This window comes from Doryrhamphus excisus, linkage group LG18, assembly GCF_037039965.1.
Source record: "Doryrhamphus excisus strain RoL-2023G ecotype Guam linkage group LG18, RoL_Dexc_Guam_v1.1, whole genome shotgun sequence".
NCBI lineage: Eukaryota > Metazoa > Chordata > Actinopteri > Syngnathiformes > Syngnathidae > Doryrhamphus > Doryrhamphus excisus.
Window position 1 is genome coordinate 10632376 of NC_136374.1, and position 15828 is coordinate 10648203.

Consider the following 15828-nt stretch of genomic DNA (forward strand, 5'->3'; position numbering starts at 1 on the left):
TTTTGTCAGTAAAATAAAACATCTAAATGTTCCCTATACTCGAATTTTATGTGATTTTAGACCAGCTATGTGATGAATACACTACTGTATAACAAATCGGAAAAATAACAATAGTCACATCGTGACTAGTCACATAAAACACTCAAATCATGCGCACAAGTGCGTAAGATCGATTTCTAAGGGTTAAGGGTGAAAGTGTCGAATGACTACAATTTCGACATTTTCGACGAGCAAGTGAAGGCATCACTATCCTAGCCCGGGGTTGAACGGCGTCACGTCACAGTTGGATAAACTGGTACCCGCTAGCCGACCGTCTCCACCTCCTCCAGGGCCTGGATCATGTGTGACAATAACCCTTAACGCGACGATTTCAGCGAAAAATAAATTTTGCCTCGCTTTTGTTGTCGTTTTGAAATCGGAGGAAGGAAAATGGCGCTGCACGCGGGTGCCACCAACACAATGTCCACTTCTGCAGCGGCGTCGACTGTTTTGGTAATGTTAGCCGTCGTCCTCTGCTTTTCTCCGGGTAAGATTTGTTTTATTTTAATCTCCTTCTGGTTTTCCAGGCCGCATGCTAACAATTTTGCTACATTATGTGTTAATAATATGAACCGTTGTTTGTGTGTTATGATGGGCCTCTTAGCTTTCTTATAGTGCTATTATGTTAGCATTCTAGCTAGTTATGTTTCGTTTTAATTGTTTGAAGAATGTTATATTTGGACTCTGGCATAATTATAATGCATTTATAACACTGAGACATGTTGATTTTAAGTTGGCATTACAATGAAATACCTAAAGTTTGACCGTTAGCTCGTTGTATATTTGCGAACTAATTAATGATGCTGGTTAACCAGCTTAACTCTTGAGTTCTTTTGTTTGGCGTCGTTTTGTATTCTGGTTTCGAATAGCAACGACTGATAATACGTTCTACATTTAAATAAGACAATATAATGAATAAGACAATGAATAAGTCGTGATTCAACAGTTCGACATAACTAAATTTCAAGGGTGCAGAGGGATGGCTCGATAGGTAATTGACTTGTACTGTCTGTTTTGCTGGAATCACTATATGTTTCAACTACCTTGTGATGACCACAGCCATAAGAACTGTTCATCTTAGTTTTTGGTTGTAGTAGTAGTTAGCCACAATGAGTGTCAAGATACTAAAAGCAGCTCCAACTATGATGCTAAGTACAATAATAAACACATATGTGTGTCATATCGCAGCGGGCGCCAACGAGGACTGCCTGTGGTACGTCGACAAGAACGGTACATGGCACAATGGCTTTGACTGCCCCCTCATCACCTTCTGCTGTGGCAACTGCCAGCGGCGTCACTGCTGCCTGGATGCCTTCAAGATGATCACGGAACGCGAACAGAAGCGCTGCATGCTCTTCCAGTTCAGGTTAGTGTAACAGCATGAGCTTGTGCTCAATGACTGTACCTTGCACTTTGACCGTATAGATCAGGGGTGGGCTCAACAAACAGCCAAACACAAAAACAGCATGGTGCAGCCTAAAGTCCAGGGGAGAGAGAGAGAGAATGAGCCACTGGTGGTCCCATGGAAACCTCAAGGAGACAACACGCTAATACGACAGGTCCCATGGAACCCCAACAGGGCTATCACATTTGAAATTTGTATGCAGAGAGTTGACCTTTTTGATTGAGATGGGGTTTTGTATTTTATAATATGCAGTTAGGAATGAGAAATACGCATTCTGCAATGGAGTACGTGATGCGAACGCCACAGTCAATCAAAGGTGCCTTCAAACACTCGCTTACTTCTTTTTCCTCTGCGTGGGTGACGTATGCTTGTTGGTGACTTAGGAAAAAATCTTTTTGTAATCAAATTATTTGTATGACCATTGCAGCTCTACATACAGTACTAATTTAATGTATTTTTTCTGGCTGTTCATTGAGGTTTGAAATAAATGGATTTTATATCATGTATTTTTACATTTTACACAATGCACACAATAATACACTTCTCACCTGAGAATGTTTACATTGGCCTTTTGTATTTACCGCATTTCTTCTCGCCTTTTCATTTCTATCAGGCAGGGAGGGCGTGCTTGCATGTGCGTGTTTTATCATTTCATATTATGAGAGTTTAAAATTGTAGACAGAACTAACTCGTGCATGTAGACACATCTAGTAAGTGAATGACCGCATGCTGTCTGTGCAATGGGAGGATTTGCTTGCTTTTTCATCTTCATTATATAATTTTGAATTTAATCTCTTGGGATTTGCACTGATGGCTACAAAACAAGCAGTCACTATTTTATTTGGCAACGGAAATAAATAACAACATTACAGTATGTGTAAGAATCGTTTTGTTTATCACACAGTGGATACACTTGATTTATGTGTTCATATCTCAGTAACATAATAATATTGGGTATGAACCGCAACATAGCAGTTTGTCCCCACAGCAGCACAAGTCATCCATCTTCACAGACAACATCATCTTATTAAGCCCAGTGGGAGATGACGTCAAGCTTGCTTTGTTCAAGTAAAGAAACATGTTTGTTGTTTATCCTCTTGCAGCCCCACCACGTTAGCTGGCATTGCGTCGTCCATCCTGCTCTTTGTGGCCATCATTGCCACGATGGTGTGCTGCTTCATGTGCTCCTGCTGTTACCTCTACCAGCGAAGGCTGCAGCGGGGGAGGACCCCTTATGACCGTAAGACATTTTTATTTTTATCTTGTCCATGGAAGCCATGAAAGCTTTGGATGGAATCTGAACCTTTTTGACCCACAGCCCAGCACATCCCGATGGCCAGCTACCCTGTGGAGCCACTCTATGACGCTTATGGAAAACCACTGGGACCATCTGAGTACGCACATGCAGGCTATCCGATGGCGCCCCAGTACCCCATGATGCAGCCTGGACTGTATCCACCGCCGCCTATGGATCCTGTATACAGCCAGGGTAATGACTGCATTAGTTACTGTATTTATTCATATCGTTACTCAGCTGCAGAGAGTACCAGGCATCTAGCAAGGGGACGGGGGTAGTCGTATATGTTAATAAAAGATGTCCTGAGCCGATATTGATCACATATTGGTCTGATAGCAGCCGAAATAACGGTATTGGATATTGGCATTCTGACACACGCGGTCCATACCAGACACAATAACAGTGTGTCTTCGAGCAAGAGGCGGGGTACACCCTGGACTGGTCGCCAGCCAATCACAGGGCACATATAGACAAACAACCATTCACACTCACATTCATACCTATGGACAATTTGGAGTCGCCAATTAACTTAGCATGTTTTTGGAATGTGGGAGGAAATTGTAGTACCCGGAGAAAACCCGAACAGAGATGTCCTAGCGGAGAATCGAACTAGGTCTTCATGACTATGGCCTACATGTTAACCACTCGTGCCAGCCATGTGTTTTTTTTTGTCTGAAAAAGAATTTGTAGCTGAGTGCAAGACTTCATTCATTCATTTTCTACCACTTATCCTCACGAGGGTTGCGGGGGTGCTGGAGCCTATCCCAGCTGTCTTCGGGCGAGAGGCGGGGTACTCCCTGGACTGGTCGCCAGCCAATCACAGGGCACATATAGACAAACAACCATTCACACTCACATTCATACCTATGGACAATTTGGAGTCGCCAATTAACCTAGCATGTTTTTGGAATGTGGGAGGAAACCGGAGTACCCAGAAAAAACCCACACATGCACGGGGAGAACATGCAAACTCCACACAGAGATGGCCGAGGGTGGGATTGAACCCTGGTGTCCTAGCTGTGAGGTCTGCGCGCTAACACAGCCCGAGTGCCCAAGGAGGCGCAGAACCAGGGAAGTTCTAACTAGAGTAAAGTTGGAATATTAAACATTAATGTTAATGTTAAAATATTAAAATATATTTTAAAAAATTATATAAAATATAATACTTTTACAAGACTAAAATAATAAAAAAGTAGAAATTATTATTATTATTTATTATTTGTATTTTTTGTCATTGATAGCATGTTTAAAGCTCTCTGGGTTTGAAAAGCCTGGTACTTGTTGGAGTTGAGTAAATAAACACCTTATTCACTGTTTAAGGAAATACTGTATACTGTATGTTGATGACCTTCTTTTATTTATTTTTTTGTGTATTTTTCAGCCCCTCCTCCGTACTCTCCACCCCAGTATCCTGGTCATTGATTGGCTTGTCTGAAAACACACGTACACAACGCGCACCTTTTACATCCATACATGCACAGTGGTAACAACAGAGAGAAAGGACTGTTTTAATACACACCTCATCAAATAAATGCTTCAGAGTGATTAACCAGCAAAGATTTTTAAAAAAAGGATTATTCGCGGGTTATTTTTTTAATGTCTTAACATCTTTTCCACTCAATGTCCTCCATTTGTCAAATGAAATAGTATTTGGGCAGGTTTTGCACAACGTGTGGCACCACTCCCAAATTGTGGTGGGGGGGGGGGGGGGATGGTGTGCGTCTCGACACTGTGACTCACATGAAGTGATCAGAAGCCTTTCTCAAGGCAGGCATGGTCAGCCATTTTGAAAAAGTGAAAAGCTGAATGTGAAACAGAAGGATGACTTCTCTATGCGGTCCTCCCTCGCTACAGCGCCGTTCCAGCATTGCTCCCTTGCTCTATTGCCTTTTTGTTTCGTGGTTGACTTTTGACTATTGTTAGTCAAAAAAACATTGAAAGACATGTTATGTCGTATTCTGGTCTCTAGGCGTCAGTAATGTTACGCTGATAAAACACAGATTACATGACCCTAACACTCCATGGAGTCAGCCTATACATGTCCGCCATGACATAGTGAGACTAAGTTCTCCTGCTTCTTAACCTTCCTCTTGTGTTAGCTTTCTGGTATCATCTCTTGTGTTAATGGGTCGGTTTTGACCCATATATTAAATCAGCTATAAAATACACTAAAAACAATAAGTTATCATCAAATTTGCTTCTCATGTCTTGGTTACCTTCTTAGGCTTCCTCATCCATGAAAATGTTGGTTTTAATACTTTTGGTGTGGGCATGTAGGCATTTTTTGTCACTATACACCTCCATTTCAATTTCCAAAAATGGTAAAAATGAACCTCAAAATAATCATATTCATAAATTTAAGGTTCTTTTGTTACCTGGCTATTACTAAGGAATATAGAACATATCTCTTAAATCAATTAGATTTATTTATTTTCTCATTTTAGTATTAATCACTAAAGAAACATCTATGGTGTTCGAGTCAATTTTGACCCATATATATTAATGTCAAGAAAAGGTAGAAAAAGTTATTGTTTTCAGCAACAGAACTTCAGTATAAACTGAAATAAAAAAGCAGAACAGGTATTTTAAAATGTCATAAAAATATTTTTTTTGGTTTTATTTTGTTGAAGTAGAGTTTCCTGACAAAGTCAAAAAGCCTTGATGAAATAAACAAATATTTTTATGCATTAAAATGTAAAATGGGTTGGTGCCAACCCTAACACAAGAGGAGGGTTAATCGTCCTACTTCCCTACTCAGTTTGAAACGAGTGTAGATCAAATAAATTGGCTTGTTATGAGTGGCAACTGTGTCATATGCCCTTGCAGTGATCCCTTAGGCTGCTCATTAGCAATGTAGTATAAACAAAGAATAATAAAAGTGTAATGGAGACTATAGGGGTGTTATTTCATGTCTACAGGGCTCTAATAATGGTTAAAAAAATTGAACGTCACAAATTGTTTTTTATGCTCTACGAAAATATTCCATTTATTAATATTGAATCCTACTTCGTGGAAATCCACTTATCCACTTAACCTCAATTAACGAGGGGATGACTGTACCTCCGTCACACTGCATGAGAAATGTTTGGATGACACGAGTCAACCCAATAATGAACATCACATGTTCCAAACACAGGCTAAATATTTGGATCACTACTGAGTACAGGGTATGTATGTTGTCGTATTCCATGTTATTTACTATTACATTTCCGCTCATCCAAAATATGTATGTTATTTATTTCTGCTATTATTTCACAGTAAATGTGTCTGTTTTGAGAAAGTGCTGACTTATAGTGAACCCTCCTGGTGGATGATGATATAACGTGTGACCTTTTAAGGTCAGGATGTGATAAGTTGACTCATTTGGACATCACCGCTGCTTTTTTTTTTTGTTTTTGTGGAAGGAAAATGTGTAGATTATGTTGGATTGAAAGGTACCTCGGAGTAGTACTAGGGCCACACTGAAAAGAAAACATAATAAAGCCACAACAAAGTGGTAGTACAAGTGTCATTTGTACTAGATAGCGGCGATAGATAAACCAAATTGCGGTTTACAAAAATAAATAAATAAAATAAAAAAATTGCAATGATAAAGCCATAATATTTAGGGAATTTTTTTTCATTAGAAATAATTATTATGTTGAAAATTATTTAAAAAATTATTAAAATATGAAGTAACAATATGAAATTTAAAATGTGTGAATTTCACTTTAGCAAAATTTAGGAAAATGGTACTACAAGAAAAATGAAACTTAAGTTGAGAAAAATGTTGTTTCACAAAAATCTATCTGTGTTATGATGACAATATTTTTTTTTCCAGTGTGGGCCTACTACTCCATTGACACTCCATTGTTGTTGATGCTGCTTGTAATAACGCTCCATGAATTGTGGTACTTTTCCAATTCTCGTGTTAGTCAAAACAAAGTATTACTTTGCATCATTTTGTTGATTGAAGGTTAGTCGTTGTTAGCTTCACCACCGTCAGCATGCCACCTAGTCACTTTTATATTGTTTGAAAATGAAGTGGAACTACATTTGATTCAATAATGTGAACGTTAGCGTGAAGTTGATTTTATTTTATTTTTTTTGTGGAACATATCAGGTGAGGAAAGTTGCCACTCATGCTGCTTGATTTAAATGTGCATCCCGACTTACCCTAACCATCAAAACAGATTAACTAGGTAAATACTCATTGTCTGGTTTGTGGTGTTTTAACAGTTTATTTGACATGAAGCTACAGCTAGCGCTGCCTAGCCTAGACGAGCACATTGACTGGACTTTTTAATTTGGAAGTTAACAGCAAATAATTACGGCAATATCCGTGTGTGGAGTTACTGAGCCATTCCAAAGCACATTGGAAACACTGGATTTTAAAAAATGCTTTCATGTGTACGTGACTTGACATTTCTTTTTATGTTCATCATGTGTGTGTGTGTTATAAAACTTATGTACACTGGAAAAACTAAAACAGCTTTATTGTCTATTACACCGAAGAAGGTAAGATTGACATTGTAATATAACATGAGTGAAGAGTTTTTATTTATGATGACATAAAAATTTAACTTTGGAATGTAAAAAGGTCGTCTTGTCTTTCTTGATGCCATGGTTATTGCGCTGCACTTTAGTGTAGCATTTACTGGACAGCAATGCTCTTTAGCGGCCTCAAGCGGTCAAAGTGTAAATTGCAGTTAAAGCAAGTGGTCTATTTTACCGCTTTTTTTTTCAAGAATGAACTATAGAGCATAATTTCTTCTGTTCATTGTACTTATTGTTCCTTTTATAGCAACATATATATATAATTTATATATTTTAGTGACAATATATTCATAAATTCTAATAAAGGAACATTCACATTTAAATTTGTTATATATAAATATATTTTTAAATATATTTTTCTATATATTGTAGGTATTGGATAAATTATTATAATTATATATTTTTTATATATATAATAATTATGATAATTATAAATCTGTGGTTTTAATGTGTTTTGTAATCACATTTTTTTATTATATTCAAAACTGATAATGATAGTAATTTTACAAGTAAAGGGAAGACAAAGACAAAATTGTAATACAAAAAATACACATTTTATTATAAATATAATTGGAATTTTTCTTGAAGTCATCGCTACACAAAGACAAGTAACATACCCAAAAAGCTTTACAAGACAATAGCAATTTTATCTTGTCTTTGTCTTCTCAATTCTTATTTAATTGTATTTTTTTAGAATTTGCTGATTGCCAATTAAAAAACAAAGCCACGTGCTGCACATTGGAAAAACATTTTAGCAGAGAAATAGTGATACTGTACAGTACAGCAGTAAACGAACAACAAAAGTTTTCCTTTAAAAAGTGAATTTCTAATGATGTCATGGTCATAAAATGATGAGGATAAATGTGTTTAGCTAACAGCTGTTGAGGATGTGGATAATCACGCTGATACGTAAATATTGATGTTGTGTTTTAAACTTACAAGAAAACGTGTCAAGTGTTAAAATGTTAGTGGTTAGCAAATAAAAATGGGAATTGTGTAATAAGAGGAATTGTAAACTGGAGCCCTTCCCATTCCCTTTAAAGGAGCGTGCCTTGAACTAAACATGGACGTGCACTTTCCCAGGATTGCAAAGAATGTCCCAGCCTCTTGCTGCCATGATGTGGACCGCTTCTTGCACTCCGCCACTGGCACCCCTCCTTGCAAGAATGTGAGTCCGGCTCGGGACTCGCATTGCGCTATAATTCCTATTTTTTGTGGAAATTATCGGAATATCTCGCCTGTGATTTTTTTTTTCAGCAAAACCTTGCAAGTGTATCATGTCCAGGCGAAAGGTGAGAGGCCTGACTAGGATGGGGCGCCAGGTCAGCGAGGACCCGGACCTGGATAGCTTGCTGTCCACCTTGTCTCCTGAAGAGATGGAGGAGCTGGAGAAGGACATGATGAAGGTCCCTGACCTCAACCCGGAGGACGGGAAGGTTATCGTTCAGGGGGAACTTGCCAGCAGCCATAAAGTGGACACAAAGCCACGTCAAGAGGAGACACTGGAGGTAGGACACATCCATGCTTCCATCATTTTACAGGCTTTAAAATATGGGTTCCCAACATGTGGCTCAGGGCCCAAGATGGGTCATGAATCATAACTCTTAGTTTTTTAGTAGTTTTTTTACTAGCAATGCATGGCAATCAAAATGTTATTATATACGTAATATCTGTGGAACTAATGACAGATAGATTGAAGCAAGAAGCCAGCTGGAGCCATCAGCTCCTAAAGATCTCCCCTCCTTTGGGTGGCCTGTGCCAGGAAAAACCTTGTTTAGCCCTCTGAGGCGGCCTTCCATCCATTTGTACATTCTTCAACCCGCCCCTTTTAAAAGCCGTCATGTTCCTGCTGTATTCTAATTTTTTTTACACCGCGTTTATTTCTTGAAGTTTCTGTGCTCCTTAATCCCCGGAATTCCTCGCTTGATCGCTGCTACGCTGGCTTGCCTTTTAAGGTTACATCTGCAGCCTCGCACCACAGCCTCACAAATCAAACACTTAGTCCCCCTGAGCCGTAAAAAAAAAAAAAAAAAAAAGATGGCTTCTTTTCCTGCCGTCACTAACTATAAACACACACGCCGTGTTGTGTCTCTTTGGGAATGTATGTGTGTCTACACTTGGCAGATGGATGGGGAGCCCCGCTTCACTCAGCCACTTTCACACAGAGATTCTGTAAAATAGCCGCATCACAGCCGTAACAGTAGATGCAATGACACGGCATCCCATAATCACATAACTGAAATGATGATGTCAGGCATATGGAAGTTGTCGGAAAGTGTTTACAACAAAACATGGCGACAGAAGTGAGTGTCTGTGCCAAATGTCTTTCCTATACAAAAAACAAGCAGTCCAGCCTCTGTTACTGCTCTCATACTACTTCCAAAGGCCTTTCAAAATGGTGGAAAAAAGTCTGCTTTGAGACGAAGTAGTCTCTTTTTGCACAGAAATCCTGTAAAATTGATGCCACAGAACCATAACAGTCAATCTGACATTTATCTGTCTGGGGCTTTTGCACAGAACCCTGCAAAGCAATATTTTCATAGCCTCTGCTACAGTTCTGATACTACCTCCAAAGGTGGAAAAAATCCCTTAAAAGATGCACAAAGCCTACTTTTAGGCACTGTGGTCTCTTTTACACAGAAAAGAAACAGTAGACTCTGAATTTTTATTCCTGTACCTTTTATACAGAACCCAGCAAAATGGTTTATTTACACAGCCTCTGTAACTGCTGATATTTCTTGCAAACATAAATGGTGGAAAAAAGTCTGCTTTGAGACAAAGTAGTCTCTTTTGCACAGAAATCCTGTAAAATTGATGCCACAGAACCATAACAGTCGATCTGACTTTTATCTGTCTGGGGCTTTTGCACAGAACCCTGCAAAGCAATATTTTCATAACCTCTGCTACGGTTCTAATACTACCTCCAAAGGTGGAAAAAATCCCTTAAAAGATGCACAAAGCCTACTTTTAGGCACTGTTGTCAGACTCTGAATTTATATTCCTGTACCTTTTATACAGAACCCAGCAAAATGGTTTATTTACACAGCCTCTGTAACTGCTGATACTTCTTGCAAACATAAATGGTGGGAAAAAGCCAGCTTTTCGACACAGTAGTCCCTTTTTTACGCAACCCCCTGCAAAGTTAGTATAATGGAACCGTAACAGCAAACCTGGCATATACATATCTTTTGGGTGCCTTTTACACAGAACCCAGCAAAAAGGGATATTGACGCAGCCTCTCTTACAGCTCTGATATTACTTTCAAAGCTGGGAAATTTCCAGCTTCTCACAAAATGGTGGAAAAAAGCCAGATTTGCGGCCCTGCCATTCATATAGAACAGCAGCTTTTAGACACAGTAGTCTCTTTCATACAGACATGCCAGGGAAGAGCTAGCATTCTCATTTTGCACAGAATCGAAGTGGAACGACACGGCATCATACAATTAATACATGACAGACCACTACCATTGCTTACAACACAACAGGGCAGGACAAGTATGAGTCCGGTGTTTATTTTCCCACATCTCCCGGCATTGTAGGATACCTTTACACACAAGTATTATCCCGTTATGGTTCTGGTACTGGGCTGCACAGCGGTCATGTGGTTAGCACGCAGATCTCGCAGCTAGGAGACCCGGGTTCAATTCCACCTTCGGCCATCTCTGTGTGGAGTTTGCATGTTCTCCCTGTGCATGCGTGGGTTTTCTCCGGGTACTCCGGTTTCCTCCCACATTCCAAAAACATGCTAGGTTAATTGGCGATTCCAAATTGACCATTGGTACAAAATGAAGATTTTTGAGGTAGAAAATGAATGAATGGTTCTGGTACTACATCCAAAGCTAGAATTTTTTTTTTCTATGTTGCTACAAAAATGCTATCTTTTCCGCAGTACAAGACATTCATTCATTCATTCACTACCGCTTTTCCTCACGAGGGTCGCGGGGGTGCTGGAGCCTATCCCAGCTGTCTTTGGGCGAGAGGCGGGGTACACCCTGGACTGGTGGCCAGCCAATCACAGGACACATATAGACAAACAACCATTCACACTCACATTCATACCTATGGACAATTTGGAGTCGCCAATTAACCTAGCATGTTTTTGGAATGTGGGAGGAAACCGGAGTACCCGGAGAAAACCCACACATGCACGGGGAGAACATGCAAACTCCACACAGAGATGGCCGAAAGTGGAATCGAACCCTGGTCCTCCTAGCTGTGAGGTCTGCGCGCTAACCACTCGACCGCCGTGCCGCCCAGTACAAGACATGCTCATCATTAAAATGCTCATATTTGTCACCCTTTCAAAGCTTGAATCAAAGAAGGAAAACCGGAAGCAAGAACACCTGAAGAAGATGGGCCCAAGCCAGGATGAGAAGCAAGACATAAAAGTCCAAAGACAAGGAGACACCGACACCAAAGACAGGAACACTAAAGGTCCGGAAGTCTTAAAACATGAACGAGGTCGTCTTTCGAATCGATTCATGAAACAAGAAAGTGCAGAGAGCGACCTGAAGGACAGATGTGAGGACAATCGGACAAGAGACAGGAAGTCAAACCATGAGAACACTACCAGCAAAACAATGGACGTGGTCTCCAAGATACAGGAAAAGAAGGAAGACAGCAGCAGGGAGAAGGACTGCAGGAGGAGGGACGACAGCAAAACGAAGGACATCATCTCCAAGCTGCGAGAGAAGAGCGAGAAGGAAGTCGGGAAGGACAGGGAGCGGAGGTCCGAGAGCATCAGGACGCAGGGACTGGTTTCTAGGATGTTGGAGAAGCAGAGCAAAGCCCAGGAGAACCAGGTTCTCGATGAGAAGAAACCTGAAGAAAAGAAGATTACTCGTAAGGTGGAGCGACAGGCATCCCAGAGGGAGGAGAAAGCTGGAACAGACGGAGAAGAACTGCTGAACCACAGCGACCACGCCAAAGAGAAGAAGATTGAGAATGTCGCAGTCAAAACCGAGGAGAAACTCAGCAATTGTGTCGCCGAAAACGCCAAAACAAACGATCACGAGGAGGACGACGAAGACTCCAGCATGTTTGATGAGCTGATGGAGCAGGTCCGACGCAACGAACCGTCACTCGTTGAACTTAACGTCAACAATTCTGAGGTCATCAAAACCAAGACGCTCATGGACTTCGCCGAAGCGTTGCGTTCCAACACCCACATCAAGAAGGTAGCAATGGCCAACTGCCGCGCTGATGACCACGTGGCGTATGCCATCTCCGGCACGCTTCGCCACAACACCACCATCACCAGCATCAACCTGGACTCCAACCATCTCACCGGCAAGGGCATCCTGGCGCTCATCCAGGCGCTGCAACACAACGCCACCCTCACTGAGCTGCGCTTTCAGAACCAGCGTCACATCTGCGGCGGAAAAACCGAAATGGAGATGATCAAGATCCTGAAGGAGAACACCACCTTACTCAAACTGGGGTACCACTTTGAGCTAGCCGGTCCAAGGATGACCACCACCAACATCCTCAGCCGTAATATGGACCGGCAGCGGCAGAAGCGCCTTCAGGAGCAGAAGCTGGCACAGGCCAACAACGGTGACAAGAAGGAGACGCTGGAGGTACCCAAAGTGGGCGGCGGAGGATCCCTGAGGTGCTCCCCTAAGGCGTCCCCTAAACCATCACCTATGGCATCGCCGATGCCTTCGCCCAAGCTGAGCCCCAAAAGAGGCGCTGGGGCTCCTCCGCCACCGCCACCCCCACCACCCCCAGGGTTAGGACCTCCACCCCCTCCGCCTCTAATGCTGGAAGTAGACTCCTTGAGGAATTCCCTGACTCCTGTGTCTCGGAGGAACCTGAACGGGAAGGGCCGAGGTGCTTGCAGGAACTCGAGGGACCAACTGCTTGCCTCCATCAGAGGGAGCACCATCAATCAGCTCAAGAAGGTATGTAGGTCCACCAACCTTGTTTTGGACTCAAACTCTCAATCCGTTCACATTCCTACCTTTCCTGCATACAGGTACCAGTCCCCAAGTGGCTCCAGTAGGGTGCCATGGCCGGATTCATTCGGAAAAGGAAGCAAAAAGATGAACCATCCCACCTGGATGCGGACCGAGACCCAAGGATGGAGGATGCCCATTTTTTTTACAGACACTGGACCAAAAAGGACTTTTGTGGAGAACGTGTTCCACTAGAGGGGGGTGGGCTCCCCACGTGTAGCCTGCAGAGAGCTTGTTTATGGTCTTGGATGCTTTGCTGGTTCTTTGCACTACTTGGTGAACATGTTGGCTTGTCAATGTGGGAGTTAATGATGCAACACTCCGTAACTTTTTATACAACTTTAACACACACATAAAAGTCATTTTACTATTTTATTTATTCATTTATCTGCTATTTCAGTGTCAGGGAATAAAAAAAACACAATATGTCCCCCACTTCTAAAACAACATCATTTAGATTTAGATTATGCGTGTCATATCCAAATATCAACAAATCTCAGGCAAAGTTGATATGGAAAGCACCACCGCTTTATTACACGGTTCATATTTTATTATCAGTATTATCAGGAACTACAAAAAGTATCCCATGCTATTTTTTTGTACAGTATAATTGTAGCTGGCGTGATACTTTCATGTAATCTCTGTCTCTGCCTCTTAAGATTTAGCCACCTGTCTCCAAAGATGACAATTTAAGTTTTTCTAAGCTTTTTCTCTCATTTGTGACTTTTCTTACAGAGCCTGTACAATAAAAGTGTTTGCTATGTTGGCATCGACTAAACCACCATTGTGTCTCTTTATATTACTGTCATTCCACAATGTATTCAAAAATCAATCACAAGAGTGATGATTAGTAAAGTAAAAAAAAATACAATACAATAAAAATACCTTTGAAAATATATTTTTTTTTATTTAAAATTGGGATAAAAAGATTAATAAAAACATAAAAAACCTTCAAAATGTAAAGTTTAGAATTAAAAAAAATGCTTTTAAAGTGTTAGGTGCAAAAATAACAAACAGAAAATGTAGGCATAAAAGCATTAGGGTGTCAATCATCAAGAGTGATGATTAGTAAAGTAAACACATTTTGGGGTTTAAAAACATTAATAAACATACCTTTGAAAATATTTAAAAAATGTAAAAAATATATATAAAAGTTGGGATAAAAAATATTTAACAAAAACAACTTTAAAAACCTTTAAAATGTAAAGTTTAGAATGTAAAGAAAATGATTTTAAAGTGTTAGGTGCAAAATAACAGAAAATGTAGGTATAAAAGCATTAGGGTGTCAATCAATCAATCACGAGTGATATTAGTAAAGTAAAAACATTTTGGGGTTTAAAAACATTAATAAAAATACATTTGAAAATATTTTAAAAATGTAAAAAAAATAAAAAATTGGATAAAAAAGATTTAAAAAACAGCATTAAAAACCTTTAAAATGTAAACTTTAGAATGTAAAGAAAATGCTTTTAAAGTGTTAGGTGCAAATATAACAAACAGAAAATATAGGTATAAAAACATTAGGGTGTAAATTTTGAAAACGTGGAAAATTATAGAAAATTTTGGCAAAACAAATTGGTGATAAATTCATGTTAGGTTATAATAACAACCACAAAATTAAACCTTTTGGAACTCTGATTTAATTATGTGATGCATTCCATTGTAACCCTGATGCATGTTCAAATAAAATGGATATATTTGGATAAAGTGTCCATCCATCCATCCCAGTCGACTTGACTGGACTTGACTGCCAGCCAATCACAGGGCGGATAAAGTGTGTTTACAGGAATGTATTTTGACTAGTGTCTTGTGTGGAGCAGCCATCATGGCGTGGAGAGTATGGAGACAAGCAGAATGGCAGCACAAGTAGTTTACGTCTGACTTGAGCGGCCTTAGCCCTCCACGGCCATGAAATGTCTATATTTGGTCATTTCTCCAGGAAGGCTTGCTTAGCAATTCATTCCTTTCTTGTTCCTAATAATGGGCTGCAGGCCAGAGAGGTCTGTCACTACACTGTGGCTACAGCAGCATATCATAGGAAAAGAATGAAAATCATGGACATTTTGGATTATTTGCATGGACTGTGTTTATTGTGTTATGACATTCCATGAAAACGCCAAACAGTGAAGTCATTAAGTAAATACTTAATATATATATATATATATATATATATATATATATAAATAATATAAATATCTCCTCTTACTACTTAGTATTTCCCATATTAGTCTTGAGCAAATTCGCCATAGTTAATAAAAATAAAAAAAATATATATAATTTATTTTTTAATAAATAAAATTTTAATTTATTTTAACTTATTTTTTTAATATATATATATATATTTTAATTAACTATGGCGAATTTGCTCAAGACTAATATGGGATATACTAAGTAGTAAGAGGAGATATTTTTTTAAATTACTTATCATATCAAAAGAAGGAGGAGTCTTTACTAATTTTCCGTCTTTATTTTCAAAAACAGTATTTATTGTTCGACTCTTCCAAAACTATCTTCACTTTCCCCACGACTGTTGATGTAACTGAAAGCCTCCTTTAAACTTCACGTACTTGGACGTCGTTACGTCACTTTACGTC

General features: G+C 39.8%; 2 protein-coding genes across 3 annotated transcripts; both read left to right on the top strand.

The window, feature by feature from the left end:
• Positions 1–223: 223 nt before the first annotated feature.
• shisa4 (shisa family member 4) lies at positions 224–6265 on the top strand. The gene is made up of 5 exons (XM_058054280.2): positions 224–526; positions 1228–1405; positions 2548–2684; positions 2763–2933; positions 4123–6265. Exons 1-5 carry the CDS (start codon positions 430–432, stop codon positions 4161–4163), a joined length of 624 nt encoding a protein of 207 aa, XP_057910263.2. The 5' UTR covers positions 224–429; the 3' UTR covers positions 4164–6265.
• Positions 6266–8328: 2063 nt separating this feature from the next.
• Positions 8329–13987, top strand: lmod1b (leiomodin 1b (smooth muscle)). Of its 2 annotated transcripts, XM_058054976.2 has the most exons (4): positions 8329–8445; positions 8535–8785; positions 11585–13180; positions 13255–13987. In XM_058054976.2, exons 2-4 carry the CDS (start codon positions 8555–8557, stop codon positions 13279–13281), a joined length of 1854 nt encoding a protein of 617 aa, XP_057910959.2. In that variant the 5' UTR covers positions 8329–8445; positions 8535–8554; the 3' UTR covers positions 13282–13987. The 2 variants fall into 2 exon arrangements, with proteins under 2 accessions (XP_057910959.2, XP_078654721.1); XM_078798595.1 differs by having other exon boundaries at positions 8403–8785.
• Positions 13988–15828: the final 1841 nt, after the last annotated feature.